This window comes from Xenopus laevis, chromosome 2S (genome assembly GCF_017654675.1).
Source record: "Xenopus laevis strain J_2021 chromosome 2S, Xenopus_laevis_v10.1, whole genome shotgun sequence".
Lineage (NCBI taxonomy): Eukaryota > Metazoa > Chordata > Amphibia > Anura > Pipidae > Xenopus > Xenopus laevis.
The window spans coordinates 81776929-81795381 of NC_054374.1; the positions used below are offsets into that span (position 1 = coordinate 81776929).

An 18453-nucleotide genomic window follows, 5' to 3' on the forward strand; every position below is an offset into this window, starting at 1 on the left:
GGGGAACTGCCTGAGTAATTTAACCCAAATCTCAGGGTCCCTACATATAATATTATTATTATGTATCACTAAAATTGAGTCTTAGGTGGCTCATGTTCTCTTGGTTGTACTTGGTATTTCTGAACCATATTTTTCTATGCTGTCGAGAACTGTACCCACGGTTGGATGCCTGATGATTGCATTGTTATCTATATGCAGTCATAAGTTGCCTGTGTTTTTTCCCTCTCACAATACCATTGGTTGAAACGATTATTTGGTTCTCTTTGGTTTTCTGTAATTTCAAGTACTGTTTTCCAGAAATTATATATCATAACATATATTTTGATGTTATCACTCTGAGACACAGAAAGAGAATGAAGGTTTTGAGAGGCTTAGACTCTCTGATGGAAAGTCATCTACTGATGGGTTCCCCCAGTGTTGGACTGGGGTGTTTGGGGCCCACTGGGGCTGCCATCTTAGGGCCTCCAGACAGTTTTTGGCCCCCACACCGCAGTTGCCAACTACTACCTCCCCCATGCACCATACTTTCTCAATTGGGGGGGGGGGCTGGAGCAGGGAGTGAGTCTGGGTCTGCATTGACCTCCCCAGTCACAAATTTCACCCTCTTCCCTACTCTGAGAAGCAAATGTTTCCAGCATCCAGTATAAATAAATGTCACAATCTTTGTGTATATGGAACATAATAAATCTGTGATTCTTATTTTATGGTTAACAGACAAGGATAACATTCTCTGTCACTGGTTGCAAACATGTCATTATGCAAAGTAGGCATCAATAGTGAATGTGCATGGGCACTCATCACAAAAAAGTCACTTTATAGTATTTTTATTATGCCCCATGTGGTTCTAATAAAGAACAAGGAGCATTGTAAACAATTCTGGGCTTTCCATTAAACCCAAAGAACACAAATAAATATGTATTGTGGTAATATCCTGTGCACAGTGCATGGCTGCAGTTGCCAAAGGATGTATTACTTGCTGTTTTGAGAAATTTTGTATTTATGTCTTTGTGCTACACCGTATGGTACATGAGCTGCTACGGTGCCCATCTCCGTAGCTCCCTCAACATGAAACATCTGGTCATCAAAAAATATGTGTGGGCGAATCTTTTCAAGGAGAGGTCCTTTTTGGGCTCCAGCCAAGAATTATGCTTCATCAGTCTCAAGTCCCCAGCTACGTAGTGTTTTTCGGGCCCGTCCACCAGAACTGGCAGCACTACGTGCAGTAACTAAATAAGTGCGAATAGGGCAGTTCATCCTCATTCCCTTGGAATAAAATTTCTTTTGTAACCTCCCCAGAGCTTCCAGGAAACCCTTCAAAGGTCCCTGAAAAAGAAAAACAATACGTTCAAAAGCTGAGCATGTGGGGTTTTCTGCACAGGCAAATTGGAAGGAAAGCTAAATTCAGGGGTCCTGCCCTTTGTGATCACCTTTTCCATTTGTTCTAGCTGTTTGAAGCCTCCAGAAACTCTGCAGTGTTCAATCGAATTTTAGATTTAAGCTGGCCATAGGTGCAAAGATCCGATCGTTCGAATCAGAGATATTATCGGCAGCCAACAGAAATTTTCTAACCTGTCCGATCGACCAATAGACCGATCTCCGCCGGACGGAAAATGTCGGGACTCTCCACAAGCGGTCGAAAATCGTACAAATCCTCGATTTGTACGATCGGAGCTTTGTGTCTATGGCCAGCTTAAGCCTTGCATATTAGAAAGTTTTAGATTTTTAGTTCTCAAAACATTCTGTTTTAATCTTTTTATTTAAATGTTGCTGCATATGGTATTTTTTAGTTGATCCAAATCTACTCCCATTAGAAATAATGAGTACTGTTCTATTCATAACCCTAAAGTGTTAACATTTGGGTGACCCCAAACATTCATCAACTTTAATTTAAAATATCCAATATCCAAAAGCAGGACTGTAGAGTCTACAGCAATATAAGAATTACTATTCTACAGGAAACTATGGGAATAGCCATAAAATAAGTAGGTATATGTAAACAATTAGATCCTCTACATAAGCAAAATAGTTTAGAAATGAATATACAGTGTATTTCGGCCACAACAGAGAATGAATCTAAGAGCAGTTACATGGAATATGGTTGTTCAAAGCAGTTACCTGTGCCAGAGGCTTGTTCTCATAAGTTTTCTCGTGTTCAAAAAACATTTCCAGCCCATGCTCCTTTACAATTTGTTCTGACTCATCAGAAAACAAGACAGCATCTCCATCAAAGGCTACACGTAGTTGTTCTTCATGAACAGACACATTGTGACTTGGGCTAAAAATGGTTGCTGCTGCTATACCTACATGGAGTATAAGAAGGGTGGGTTATCTGGTTCTTTATTAGTTAAGCTTACAAGACTTCGTTATTTTTTACCAAACAACATTAACATCAAAGGTGATGTAGAGATGCTAAAAACCTATCCAGTTGCATACCCTATCTCCAAAGTAGATGGAAGAATTATATATACAAGTGTGTTCTTCAATGAGATTAAATTCAGAATCTTGAATGATGTTTACCAGAATTCAATTGGAGGAGGGTCCTCCAGAGGAAGGACCCTAGAGGTACGAAACATGTAGTGCTTATGCATCTTCAATAAAACACAACACTGCATTGTAACCAGCTCTCCAGTGGAATTATTATTATTTGTACCTAGAAAAAATTGGACTTTAATAAATAACACCCAAAATGTTATAAATTACATTTACAAAGTAGGAATTCCTTTACCTTCTTCTATAGCTTCTTGCACTTTCTGGCCATCAGATGAGAGGTACAGGTTGGTGTGGTAAGCTTTCAGGTATTCAATTAGACTGTTGCCTCCAGTCATACAGAAACACTCAATGAAGAGGTCTAAGGCAGAAGATGGAACATGATGCCAATATCCTCACAATAAATTGCAGAAAGTCATTTAATAATGCAGAATAACCTCATGGAGTCTTTTTGTTCAAATTGTAATACAGATATGGGACCTGTTCTACAGAATGCTTAGGAGTTATCAGTATGATGGGTCTTTCTGTAATATGGATCTCCATGCTATAAGATTACAAAAAATAATTTAAACATTAAATAAACTTATAAGATGGTTTTGACTCCTATAAGAATTAATTATATCTTAGCTGAGATCAAGTACAAGCTACTGTTATCATTACAAAGAAAAAAGTAATAACTAAAAAAAAATAACAGATTTCCAGATAACAGATCCCATACCTAAAGTACAGCCATTATTTTATCTAAGAAATAATACTATTATCCTTTACTTATATAGCACTGACATGTTACACAGTGGTTTACAGAGATTATCCATAACCCTAACCTGCTGGTATATTTTTGGAATGCGGGAGGAAAAGAATACCTAGTGGTAAATGACACAGAGTACAAGGGAAACTTACATACTTCATGTAGATAGTTCTGGTAGATATATTAAATCTGTAGTTTGTCTGAAAGTAGTGTAGTTACTGAGGTACAGCTATTGTATTGTGAGTTGCATAGCAGTAGCATTCCTGTTCTCACTGATCAGATAAAGAGCCTTGTGTCATTGCTAGCAACCCTTACATCGGAGGGAACCAGCCCTTGTGTGTCACAGCATGCTGACAGCTTTAGCAAAGACTTTTATCACCACATACTTAATGAGTAGCTTGTGTATGCTTATAGAAACGTACTGTAATGATTTATGGTATTGATGAGCCGTACTCCAACTTGAGCATGGTTATTAGTCATGAGGACAATATCAAAAAGATCTTCACTGTCTGGACATAGCTGGCGAAGTTGACTGTTAACTGATTCCAGAGCCTAGAACAGAAAAAAACATTTTGTTTTTTTAAATGTAGTCAAATACTGATTTTAATTGATTCCTTGATTGAGACATCATTCTTAACATCAGCAGTAGACACCATACTGATGTACTAAAAAAAAACATTGCAACTCCCTTTTACCTCCATTGGTCACTCTAAAGGAAATCAAATGAGTTCACCTTAAACTCATAGGAGTTGGAAATTCACCTTGCATCAGATTACTACCCCTGTTTTACCTTTAAATGAACCTCACGTATGTTGGAGTATTTCTAAACCATTTTTCAAATGACCTTCATTTTTTTTATAGTTTTGCATGAAGTTTGAATCTTTCATATTGCGTAGCACTGTCAATAAATGGGTATATAATTAAACATACAGATTTCATACACAATGCAACTAGCAACCTATACAACGGGTATATAGGACCCTGCCCAAAAGAACTTACAATCTCGATTTTTATACTGTAGTTGGACCCCTTATTTATTTTCCATTCTGACTTTTAAACTGGTTACTAGGGTAATTAAGCCAAGATAGTGAATCTGAAGGTATAAGATGTTCCTGAGTAGTTACTGTGCACTAAGGGCAGTGGCGTAACTAGATGTTACTGGGCCCCATAGCAAAATAATTTTAGGGACCCCCAAAATATCCAGTAGTTGTCCTGTATTTAAAATAATAATTAGGGCTTTGTGTGGTCCCCTATGCTTCCTCTGTATTTACTCCCCTGACTAAGGCCATTATTAATATAACCCTACCAAACATATATGCCATTATTAAATCATAACTAGGTAGGCAACATATTCTTTTGTAGCTGTATTAATTATAACACCATCATCCACTTTCAATACCCATTGATATAAGAACTGTGTTGCCCCTGATGTAGAATTCACAGGATCTGAAATGAATCTCAATTGTTATATGCAACATCGCAAATACACTGGGTGGACCAACAGGCAGGAACAAATATATAATCAAAACATTATTCAGACCTAACATCTCTACAGGAGCAGATATATTGTTATTGCAGTTCTGAAACAAGCACTGTGAATACAAAGTAAAGCTCAGCTGTTCAAAGACTGTGATAATTCCAAATCTCACAATGCCCCCCAGGTAATAGGCTACTAAAGCAGTACTATTCCCTAGGCTCTAGTAAACACTATGGTGAGGGATTTACTTTTTTGTTCCTCAAATCAATAAAATTTGGACCATTAGCCAGCAGCAATGTCCCATTATATACTAGCATACCTTATAGTCGGTTTATTTTTTGATAACTTTCAGAGAATGAAAATGATATTGGTTACATAGGCTGTGTAAGCATACTGTTTCCTTAATTCTAAATTGATCTTTATGAACGTTGGAATTGCTTTCATAGACTTCATTTCCTAGTTTAGGATTTGCTATGTTTAAGCTTTAAAGTGATTCTGCCCACCCCTGCATCCATCATATTGGAGGCCTCCTTGCTAGAAGCTTTAGAATAGTATGCCAGTAGGGATAGTAATTTGTAGCCTTGTGGGAGAGGTAGGCCTTGGAGACCAGATGCATCCCTGGAACTAATATTGAGATACATTGTCCTTCTGCCATGTGTCAAGATGGGATGAGAGCCTTTCCTTGGGCATCATTTTTTTTTACAACTGATCAGGAAGTTCAGCTGTAAAAAAAATACAGTTGCAATCTCCACCCTGCCCAGATTTGAGAAGGAGAATAAGTAAAAAGGGAATGTTGAACGCAGCTGCATGGCTTTTTCATGTTGCTTCAGGCATCCCTGAACATTAGGACTGACCAGGTATTCATATACCTGCAATTAGGTGGATGCCCTAAAAAAAGAGGAACAGTTCTGTTTCTGCAACAACAGAGTTTAAATTATTTGCTGAGAGATTTAATTATTGCTGACTTGTAAAGGCAGTTAGTGTGGAACTTACCTTTACAAACGGAAATGCAGCTCCAGGCTTGAAAGGCTCGTTTTCATGTTCTAGCTGATACCGAACATATTCCTCCAGACCCTTTTCTTGGTAAATCTTTTGCTCTTCTTCCATTAGAAAAAGTGCTCTGGAGGATACTGCTATTGTTATTGCATTGTGAGTCTTAGGCTGAAAAGAAGATGGCAAACAACTGATCATTAAAAGCAAACTTTACCCCTGAACATTAGGATTATTATCTTTTATTTACTGTATATAGTTCCAACATGCTCCACTACACTTTACATAGACTATACATAACTCATTCCATATAGTTCAATGGGTGCAATTAAACATAGGACCCTAATTCTGAAGGTCTCTATAAAATCATATTGCCTAAATTAGCCTATATTAATACTGTTTTATATAAATAATACATTTTAATGAAAATGTGTTTTTAATGATGCAGGTATGGGACCTGTTATCCAGCAGGTTCTGCTTAGAACCTGGGCTTTTCTTTGAAAGGGATATTTCCGTAATCTGCACTGCAATAGCACTGTTAGTTAGGATTGAGTACAACATAGTGTTTTATTATTACAGAGCAAAAGGAAATCATTTTTGAAAATGTTGGATTATTTGATTCAAATGGAAGCTATAGGAGATTCAGAGCTTTGGGTAATTCAGTACTTTCCTGGATTACAGGTTTCCTGATAATGGATTTCATATCTGTGCTTTCTATTTGACTATCTCATAATTAAACACTGCCATTTTAAGTAATAAATTCTAACCCTTTGGCTCATTGGCACTGTGCTTACACACAAACATAGGGCACATATATCCTGCTATAGGCACTCCTCCCCTCACTCACCCCCTCTCAGTTCAGTCTGTTGTGTGCACATAGACTATTGCACGTGTGCTGATTGGACTTGAGAGGGTACTCCCTCAGCTCTACCTTTGGATTTTGTAGCAAATGTCTGGCAGAGAGCTAATGACTTGCAAACTTTTGCCAAATCATTTTATTCCTGTACAGGCAACATGCCCCCTAGGTATGGAACCTCCTATATAAGTGCCTAAATAGAAAATATGGCCCTAGACAGAACTGTACTCCGTAATGTTTTCCTATTAGTGCCACATCACACCTGGCATTTTCTTTGCCAGTGTATACTGGAGGCAAAAACACTGATCCGCTTTGTTCTGCCTTGATATCAGTGTGCAGTGACAGGCACACCATCAGCCCATTTTTGCACAGATTAAGCATATTTTGGCACAGAAATGCATATTTCACATTTCCATGGCAAAATCCAAATGAATTCCAGGGTTCCAATAGTGGGTTCTATGAATAGGAACAGCAAAATTTGATCAAAAGAATCACATGCTAATAGCAATGTAATATTGTGCACTGGACGTTCCACAAATTGCACCTGATTTGCAAACAAGCGCGCACACAATTCTATTCATTTTAACACATTAGGTCAATTGCCAATTGGGAGTGAAGCTCCTTATGGACCCACCATTTAGCTGCAATCCTGGGGGAAATACCAATTTGCATCTGAATATGACACTTTGCTCAATGCACTGTGTTTGTAAATTACCTTATTAGTTCTCTTCTGACTAAGTATCTACAGTCTTGGGAAGCACTGATTCCAGCATACATTTTAGGATTCAGCTTTTTAAAGATTTGGATCAGGCCCAATCCTGCATATGCCCTGTATGAAAGATCTGAGCATTCTGTAAAATTGTATGCATGCACATGGAGTATTCACTGGTAGCAATTCCAGTCCAGGCTGCAGGACATGCAGGGTCAGACTGGGCCAGCGGGACACAGGGAGAAAACCCAGTGGGCCCCAGCTCTAGTCGGCCCTGCCACGCAGACCTGCTCCCTGCCCAAATCTGCCACTGCTGCCGGACTTCCCTCTCCTGCCCCGGACTCTAGAAGAAGACAGGTACGCGCATGCGCAAGGGAGGGGGCAGGCGGCTGGAGGCAGGTTTTGGCAAGGGCGGGGGGCACAAAGGAGACTCCAACAGGGGCGGATGGCCGGAGGGAGGCCCCTGAGGCAGCAGCCCCAGTGGGCCCCCAGTCCATCCCTGCAGACATGGATACTGTTTAGGCACATTGGGGCTCAGGCACTGTGGGAAGATACTGCGGGATGGGTTGCCCAGGGAAGTGGCCCAAGAAGTAACCCTGTTATTATAAAATATATCTGGAACGGTCTAAATCCTAAGATGGACGAATGGCTAGTGTCAGAGGGTTGATATTTGTCACCCCCGCCCTCTATGACGCCATAACGCTATAGGGCCCAAGGCAGGATGGACTATAAGGGCTAATGGTCTACTGTGGACAATGGTCACTCATATAGCTTATACTAGGCCATACAAACAAAAGATCATCACTCTGTTACTTAAATTCCAGAGTGTCAGCATAACGCCAGCCTGTCTGGTGGGGCCCCTTTTTGCAGAAGTGCTGCTCAAATTACTGGAAATACCACAATGGCCTTGGTTAGCCAATAGCTGATTGCGAGGTTGTGGACCGTTGGAGCTAGGCACAGTATGTTACAACATTCCTTTTCAGCTCCCCCAAGTTATCAATTCTGCTAGCTCTCCTGACCTTGAATGTTGCCAGCACTCCTGAAGTTGGATTGTGTCAGTGCTCCAGTGAGAGATGTCAGCACAGCATAGATGTTTCCCCACACTCTTGCGTGATGTAGGTGTGTCCAGGCCTGAATTTACAAATGGGGCGCCCCAAGGCCGTCTCCATTCATCGACCCGTATGCATCGCACTCTCTGTCTTCCCCTCCCGCATCGTCCTCCCCTTCCCTCTCCTTCCCCTCAGTGTCGTCCTCCCCTTTTGCGTCATTCTCCCAGTCTCCTTGCATCTGCGCGTATATGCGCATGCGCATATACATGCAGGCGCAACGAGACGGGGAGGACGACGCAGAGATGATGTGGAAGGGAAACAATTTACTTGAATGCGGCTGAGCGGCATGCCGCCCCTGAATTTCTGTCGCTCTAGGCCAGGGCCTTCCGGGCCTGGGTGTGTCAGGCAGGGTCGGAACTAGGGGTAGGCAGAAGAGGCACGCGCCTAAGATGCAAAGGCAGAGGGGCACCAGGCACGTACCTCTTTTGACGCTTTCCCCTAGTTTAGACCCTTGTGTCCCTAAGCTGTGGCTGCAGTTCCTTCTGAATGCAGAGTGTGCATGCTGCAGCATGTGAGTTATCTAAAGTTGTCCCATCGCGTTTATTGCAGTTACCTACATGCAGTTCCAGCTGTGGCCTTGCCAAGCGCAAGGTATTGCTATAGCTACTGGTTTATGTCATTCACAGGTAAGAAAGATAGTGCCATGTCACAATCTCAATCTAAGCTGAAGAAAGGGGGATCTTCATGTGTTAAGAAAGATCTGCAGATTTTATGGGGCTGATTTACTAAGCTTGAGTGAATAGTTTGAATTAAAAAATATTCGAATTTCAAAGTAATTTTTTGGGTACTTCGACCATCGAATTGGTCAAATTCGATCGAATTGAATGATTCAAACGATTAGAAGTAAAAATCGTTCGACCATTCGATAATCGAAGTACTATCTCTTAAAAAAAAACTTTGACTTCATACTTCGCCAAATTAAAGCTACCAAAGTCCAATGTTAGCCTATTCGGACCTTCCCCAGCCTTCCCCCAAGTTTTTTTTGGTCGAATAAAAATCCTTCGATCGATCGATCAAAATAGTTCAAATCATTCGATTCGAACGATTTCATTGTTCGATCTAACGATTTTTATTCGATTGTTCGATTGAAGCTTTTGTGCTAAAATCCTTCAAATTCGATATTCGAATTCGAAGGATTTTACTTCGAGAGTCGAATTAGAGGGTTTTTTAACCCTCGAAATTCGACCCTTGATAAATCAGCCCCTTTGTGTTGAGGAACTAAAAAAAAAATGTAATCAACTGAGGGAAAACGTAAAGTAATAAAAATATAATACAGTGTTGCCCTGCACTGGTAAAACTGCTGTGTTTGTTTCAGAAACACTACTATTGTTTATATAAATAAGTTGCTGTGTAGCAATGGGAGCAGCCATTCAAAGGAGAAAAGACTCAAGTTACACAGCAGATAACAGATAAACTCTGTAGAACGTAATGCTATCTGTTATCAACTATTCAACCTGTGCCATATAGCCATTTTTCAATTTCCGCCATTGCTACACAGCAGCTTGTTTATTTGAACTATAGTAGTGTTTCTGAAGCAAACAGATCAGTTTTACCAGTGCAGGGCAACACTACATGATATTTTCATTACTTTAAAACACTTTCAGTTTTTGGTGTTACTGTTCCTTTAAGTATAGATGGGGGTTTACTTTTTGCACTCCATTGTACCATCAATAATAGACTGTATTCCCTCAAGACAGTAGACAGTAGAGTCCACTCTCCATATGCAAGGATGGGCTGACATCATTATCTCCCACAACTTCTTAGGCTGGTGGCAGACAGGGAGATTAGTAACCCAGCGACAAATCTACCCTACCGTGGACAACTAATCTCCCCGAACCTTAGCTTTCAAAATATGCTAGAATTTTGGTGTAATTCCACTTCTGTTGGAATTGGTGATTTTGGTGACATTTCCAAAATTTCCACCTGCAGCATCGTATTTCCACACATACTTTTAGGTATCAAGATAAATTACCCCAAATTTGAAAGCCTGTGGTCCTTTGAACAGTTTTATGCCTAATATGTGTAGGTTTACCTAAGAACGTGGCATATAGGGGCCCCAAAACGATGGCCCCCATATGGTCTGTTATTTCAGATACTGCAAAATCAATTTTACATAGTTGTGGGGGGGGGCAAAGGTAGAAAATAGTACGTTCACCCCAGAAAACCATATATTTTCTGAAAGTACACATTCCCCCGAATCCAAATTGGGTATGCATGTCATTCTAATCCAAAGCACCAACCCGCAAACATTTCCTAAATTTGGCGATAAAGGGAGCTGTTTTTATATTTCAGAAAATCGTCTAAAAATATTGCAATTGGCCGCATTTATCTCACCCAATTTCTTACATACAATTGTAAAACAACCTAAATATTGATACCAAGGGTCTACTGAAGAGCTTGATGCCCAGTATGCATAGATATACCAAAGCAGCTGGCATGTGCGGACCCCAAATATAAATAGTGCATATGAATTTTCTCGGCTGCCGATTCACCTTCTGTGAACAAAAGCCCCTCACTGCGAATTACGTGGCACAAGACCGCACAAAAGCACAAAGACCCCCCCAAAGCCATTTATTTTTGTAAATTACAAATTCTGGCAAATCCAATATAGGTAATTATGTCTTTCTACTCCAAACTACCATACTGAAAAAGCTATGCTAAAGGCAGTGGTTTTCATGACATTTTTGAAAATAAACTAAAAATATTGCAATTGGCCACATTTATCTCACCCAATTTCTAACATACGACTGGGAAACACCCTAAATATTGACGCCAAGGGTCTACGGAACAGTTTGATGCCCAGTATAGATAGATAAACAAAAGCAGATGGCATGTGCAGACCCCAAATAAAAATAGTTCATATGTATTTTCTCCGCTGCTGATTTGCCTTCTGTGAACCGACTGCATATTATGTGCCACAAGACCCTCCTAACAGCACAAAGTGCCCCCCCCCGAAACCATATATTTTTGGAAAGTACAGATTCAGCCGAATCTAAAATGGTGGAAATGCTTTCCCAAATTTGTCGCTTTTGATGAGATACCTGAAAATTGCCTCAAAGCTTCCAGCATCTTATCTCCCTCATATTAGGTACCAAGTTAAAAATCCCAAAATGAACAATATGGATAAATTTACCAAAATGTGGTGTGCAGTGGCACCAAAATGAAACTATAGCATGAATAATTTTCATAGGCAAAAACAACTAAGACCAATGCAGAATGAAATAAAATCCAATAAAACCAATCAAATCAATGCAATTTTTTGCCTAGTTTCAGCAGTCGGAATCACAGTTTTATAGTTTCACTCAGCCAAATAAGTTTTATGGGCACAAACAAGCAAACAAATGCAATTACCAAAATAACATACAAAAGCAAATATAGTATTTGCAAAGATAAAAATACATTTTCTTTTTGTGCAAAAAAAAAAAATGATGCAGAAAAAACTCCACAAAAACATATATATTATATGTGTGGCAAATTGCGTGTTATGTATGTGTGAACGCTGTGAATGTGCCAGACTAATCACAATCCCCCAAAAATGTATGTGTGTAAGTGAAAATTGTGTGTGTTAGTATAGAAGGTGGATTTGTTTGTCAGTGTGAATGTGTAAAACAAGGCAGGCGAGCCACAGCAGCAGGAGGAAGTCCCCATCACAGTCAGAACTAGTAGTAGGCAGAAGAGGCAACGAAAGGGGGGCACTGGGCAGGTACCTGTCTTCTGCCTAACCTCTAGTCCATGTTCGCTTCTCTCCTCTGCCTCCCCCCCATCCGGCGATCTCTCCTGCCGCCCTCCCCCCCTCTTTCGCTCTCTCCTGCCTACATCCTCCCCTCCATCACTCTTTCCTGCCTCCCTCCCTTCCGGCGATATGCGCATGCACACACAGTCTCAGTCGGGGGTGGCGGGGTGACTGGCCAGGTCGCCCAATCGGCTTGGCCCAATGCTGATCCCCATCAATGTTCAGGCTCCGGAGGAGGCAATGATAGAGGCCACAGGAAGTGCAGGTGTAGATGCTAAGTGTCGATGAGGCCCCTGCATTTTTTTGGTTGTTTAAAGTTTAAAAGCCACCCCTCTGTTCTGTAGAGAGCAGATTCTACATTTGGTGGCACTTAAAGGGTTAAGTCTACTAGAAAATCATGTAAAAATTAAATAGTACAGGGGAAACAGGCCATACCTACTTGCAAATTCAGGGATAGCAATATAAGTGAACCAGTACCATAACTGTCTGCTCATTTAGAGTAGCGTTTATGGAAAAAACATAAAAACACCAGATCATAGGCAGGATGTTATGTTACCCCCAAAGGGCTGCCTCTGGACCCTATAGTTGGTGTCTTGGAGCAACTTAAAGAAATGTGAATCACAGTATTCATTCATTGGCAGCTCTAAACAAACCTTGACAGACTTAGAATTTCAAGGATTTTGTATGGACCAATAAACTTAGGTCATAACTAGGGATGCACTGAATCCACTATTTCGGCCCGGAAGACTCTAGTTACGTTACTGCTAGTTTCTATCCCTTTACTGGACCTGTCAGGTTTTTGCCTAATACAGATGGTCCCTGTACTGTTAGAGAAGGTCGTGCTGCAGTGCGGTAGTCCCGCCAAAAATCACGGTGCTCTTAATATCTTTTTATTAAAAAACACAGTACCACCCTCTTCCATGTCTTTAGAGCAGTGATTCCCAACCAGTGGCTTGATAGCAACATATTGCTCACCAGCCCTTTTGATGTTGTTCCCAATTGGCTTAGGGCAGGTTTTTAAATTGTATAAGTTCTAGAGGCATGAAAACAAGTTTCTGCCTAACAGAGCCTCCAGCAAACTGGCAATTCACACAGAGTTATCAAATAGCAAAGCAGTCATTAATTGGCAATATGTGTCTCCCCAAGGAATGTGGCTCCCCAAGGAATGTGGCTCATGGGTAAAAAACTATCTTTTTACCCATATTTCACATTCATGAGTCCCCTGCTGTACAGAGTAAGTATAAAATAAAATGGAGGTAATTATTTTACCCCTTCTTGTAGATGGCACACACCAAGGCAAAATAGATGGCACACACCAAGGCACTCTAGGCAATCATTTTGGGGTTGAGGTCTTAAATCTATATGGTACACTGAATGCTGATTTTTGTCATGCAAAAATTGTGTTTCTGGCTGCTTGTGCACGCATCCAGCTATCCTGTTCAAATAAATAAAAACATTAGGACATGGACAGTCTTGCTTCAAATTAGTTAACATTCCTGTAAATATAGACTCTTATTTTTTCTGCTTTTTGTTTGTGGTGCTTCCTGCTCACATGACTGTCCTAGTGTTCCCAAGTGAATTAAAAAATATGTAAGCAGCTTCTCTAAAATAAGCTGCCCTGCATATAATGCAATCTGCCCTTCCCATAGTTTTTGTACAATGCTGAGCTGGAACCTTAATACAAACTCATTTTCACCGCAGGTAACAATGTGCCCTGCTACAGTGTTTTGGGACATGTTGACTGAAGCATTCTTTATAATTGGGTTAATGTGAGGATGCCAGTATCACCCCAATGTAGGCAGCTGTGGGAGAGCTGGATAGGTTAACCTTTTCGCTGCCAGACAATTTGGCTGATTTGGTACTTCTATTGCCAGACCATTTTTGAACATTTTGTACTCTTTCACTTTAAGAGCATTTCCTGGGGGGGTGTTTTAGTTTAACCAGGGAAACAATATATGTTTTTTTTTCAGGACAACCTGAGCTTTCGAAATATGCTAGAATTTTTGTGTAATTCAACTTCTGTAAAAAAATATAGGCTTCAAAGTGCCTAATAAAATGAAAAAAATCAGGTTTCACATAGTACAATTACATATATCAGAAACATCATTTATTTTATGTACGAGAACACAGCAGATTTGGAAAGGTCTATGTCTCCTGAACGCAACAATACCAAATATATATATAGTTTTATTGAGATTTCTCACTAATATAGATCAAAATCTACAAGCAGTACACTAGCAAATTTCCAAAGCACCGCTCCACAAAATGGCATACTTCTGATTTCAAGGCCAAACATTCCACTAACAGTAGGTTCACCCCAGAAAACCATATATTTTCAGAAAGTACACATTCCCCCGAATCTAAATTGGGTATGCATGTCTTTCTACCCCAAAGCACCAAGCCGCAAATCTTTCCTAAATTTGGCAATTTTGGGGACATTTCCAAAAATCACCTCAAAACTTCCACCCTGCAGCATCTTATATCGAACATACTATTGGTTAACAAAACAAATGACCCCAAACATGAAAGCCTAGGGTCCGCTGAACAGTTTGATGCCCAATATTTATAGGTGTACCTAAGCACGTCGCATATAGGGGCCTCAAAAGGAAGATCCCCCATTTGGTCTATCATTTCAGGTGCTGCAAAATCAACACATTTACATCATTTTTGGGTGGGCAAAGGTAGAAAAAAGTACTTTCACCCCAGAAAACCATATATTTTCAGAAAGTACACATTCCCCCGCAAATCTTTCCTAAATTTGCCAATTTTGGGGACGTTTCCAAAAATCACCTCAAAACTTCCACCTGCAGCACCTTATTTCATACATACTATTAGGTATCAAGATAAATCACCCCAAATATGAAAGCCTGGGGTCCTCTGAACAGTTTGATGCCCAATGTACATAGGATTATCGAAGTACATGGCATGTAAAGACCCCAGAATCTACCTTTTGCATACTTATTTGATGTCTTACATTTACACTAATTTCCAAACATTACCAGTTTTATATGGGATAAAAGCTACAAAAAGTTATGGTAACCCCTAAAAGCCATATATTTTTGGAAAGTACACATTCTGACGAATCTAAAATGGGTAATTATGTCTTTCTACTCCAAACTACCTTACTACAAAGCTACGCTAAAGGCAGTGGTTTTTATGACATTTCTGAAAACTGTCTAAAAATATTGCAATTGGTCGCATTTATCTCACCCAATTTGTAACATACAATTGTAAAACACCCTAAATATTGACGCCAAGGGTCTACTGAACAGTTTGATGCCTAATGTGCATAGATATACCAAAGCAGCTGGCATGTGCGGACCCCCCAAAAATTTGTGTATTTGAATTTTCTCCGCTGTCTTTTCGTCTTCTGTGAAGTATGACACGTGACTGTGTATTATTTGCCAAAAGACCCTCCTAACAGCACATAGACCCCCAAAACCATATATGTTTGGAAAGTACACATTCTGACGAATCTAAAATGGGTAATTATGTCTTTCTACTCCAAACTACCTTACTGCAAATCTTCGATAAAGGCAGCGGTTTTTATGACATTTCTGAAAATTGTCTAAAAATATTGCAATTGGTCACATTTATCTCACCCAATTTGTAACATACAATTGTAAAACACCCTAAATATTGACGCCAAGGGTCTACTGAACAGTTTGATGCCCAATATGCATATATATACCAAAGCAGCTGCCATGTGCGGACCCCCAAAAAATTTGTGTATTTGAATTTTCTCCGCTGTCTTTTCACCTTCTGTGAAGAATGACCCATGACTGCGTATTATTTGCCAAAAGACCCTCCTAACAGCACATAGACCCCCAAAACCATATATGTTTGGAAAGCACACATTCTGACGAATCTAAAATGGGTAATTATGTCTTTCTACTCCAAACTACCTTACTGCAAAGCTACGCTAAAGGCAGCGGTTTTTATGACATTTCTGAAAATTGTTTAAAAATATTGCAATTGGCCGCATTTATCTCACCTAATTTCTTATATAGAATTGTAAAACACCCTAAATATTGACGCCACGGGTCTACTGAACAGTTTGATGCCCAATATGCATAGATATACCAAAGCAGCTGGCATGTGCGGACCCCCAAATAAAATTAGTGCATTTGAATTTTCTTCTCTGTCTTTTCACCTTCTGTGAAGAATGGCCTGTGACAGCATATTGAGCCACAATACCCTCCTAACAGCACATAGACCCCCAAAACCATATATTTTTAGAAAGTACACATTCTGACGAATACAAAATAGGTAATTATGTCTTTCTACTCCAAACTATCGTACTGCAAAGTTACGCTAAGGCAACGGTTTTTATGACATTTCTGAAAATTGTCTTTTCGCCTTCTGTGAACATAAAGCAGTGACTGTATATTGTGCCACAAGACCCCCTAAGAGCACAAGACCCCCCAAAAACATACATTTTTGTAAAGTACACATTCTGACATATACAAAATTGCAACAACAAAAAAAAAAAACATGAAAAGAAAAAGAATAAAGCTAACTTAGTAAAATGTGTATTGTGTATTTGTACATGCATGTAATTAGTATGTAAATGTGTGAATAACTGTAAAATAAATGCTACTTACAGTTCTGATGTCCAGCAGGGTCCTGGGCAGCTAATTGGGGTCCTAAAGCAGAGTGCAAGCAGCAGGCTGGCTGGAACAGGCAGAGGAGACGCACAAGGAGCAGACACGTGTCTGCATAACTGTAGATGGGTCCTGCGACGATCGCAGGACCCACGTGACCTCCCCCTCCTCTCCCTCTGCTCGTTGCCTAGGGGGTGGGGAGAGTAACAGATCCCTCTGCTGAAGCAGCAATCGCCGCAGATGCAGAGAGGAGCAGAGGAGAGGAGAGGCAGCACAAGGAGCAGACACGTGTCTGCATAACTGTAGACGGGTCCTGCGACGATCGTGTCGCAGGACCCACGTGACCTCCCCCTCCTCTCCCTCTGCTCGTTGCCTAGGGGGTGGGGAGACTAATGGAAGCCTCTGCTGAAGCGGCAATCGCCGCAGATGCAGAGGGGAGCCCTTTACAGCCAAGAACGTAGGTACTACGTGCTTGGCAGTTAGGGCTTTTCCCTGCAAGAACATAGTACCTACGTTCTTGGCAGGTAAAAGGTTAAGGTATGAAGATCCAAATTACAGAAAGATCCATTATCCGGAAAATCTCAGGTCCCGAGCATTCTGGATATCAGGTCCCATACCTGTACTATCAACTAAGGCTGACTTTGACAAGTGTAACATTGTGCAGGGTCTATTTCAAGCCAAGTAGGTAAAGTTACCTTTAAACTTCTAAAAATTAACTGAAAAAAGTAATTTTATTTATAATTTTATTGAAAAATAAACATGTAGCAGGGTCAGACAACAAATCTTTGACACACTAGCATGGTATAATATAGTACAGTAAGTTAGGCTGAAAAAAGACACACGTCAATCAAGTTCAACCTTTTAAGTCTATATATAACCTGCCTAACTGCCAGTTGATCCAGAGGAAGGCGAAAAACCCTTTTGATCGAAGCCTTTCAATTTGCCTCAGAGGGGAAAAAAATGGCAATCGGACTAGTCCCTGGATCAACTTGGACTATGAGCTATCTTCCATAACCCTTATTACCTCACTTGCTAAAAAGCCATCCAACCCCTTCTTAAAGCTATCTAATGTATCAGCCTGTACAGCTGATTCAGGGAGAGAATTCCACATCTTCACCGCTCTCACTGTAAAAAAAACCCCTTCCGAATATTTAGCCGGAACCTCTTTCTTCTGTCAGCTGGAAAGACCTACTTGTAAATAAAGCATTACAGAGACTATTATATGATCCCCTTATATATTTATACATTACAAAGTATCATATCACCCCTTAAAGCGATACTGACAAGTTCCTATAAAAATCATAGGAATGTGTCAGTATCAAGTAGTTGCTGCACCCGGAATAGTTCCCCTCAAAGAAGATGACCCTCTGACACTACTAATGGATCTTCTGCCTTGCTTCCATGATGCTGTGCTGGGGGCGGAGTGATCCTTTCATAGGCTGAAGTTCTCTTTTCATTTGTAATTAGCCTATGGAAGAATTGTGCCGCCCCCAGACCAGTGTCAATGAAACAGCACAGAAGATCTTTTAGCAGTGTCAAAGGGTCGGGACAACGCAGGTTTGTGGGGTTGGCGGTGGCTTTGAGGGGAACTATTGCGGGTGCAGCACCTGATACTGACACGTTCCTATGATTTTTAAAGGATTGTGTCAGTATCGATTTTAGTGCCTCTTCTCTAGTGTGAACTTGGCCAGTCTTTCCTCATAGCTAAGATTTTCCATACCTTATACCAGCTTAGTTGCC

At 40.4% G+C, this 18453-nt stretch overlaps 1 protein-coding gene across 1 annotated transcript; it reads right to left on the bottom strand.

Annotated features, from left to right (window-relative positions):
• Positions 1–221: 221 nt before the first annotated feature.
• On the bottom strand, positions 222–17222 carry LOC121400608 (cytosolic 5'-nucleotidase 1A-like). Its single transcript, XM_041584036.1, has 6 exons — positions 16714–17222; positions 5706–5873; positions 3658–3787; positions 2726–2848; positions 2116–2300; positions 222–1323 (listed from the first exon to the last, which is right to left on the bottom strand). The coding sequence occupies exons 2-6, from the start codon at positions 5817–5819 to the stop codon at positions 1144–1146; spliced, it is 732 nt and encodes a 243-aa protein (XP_041439970.1). The 5' UTR covers positions 5820–5873; positions 16714–17222; the 3' UTR covers positions 222–1143.
• Between the last annotated feature and the right edge of the window lie 1231 nt (positions 17223–18453).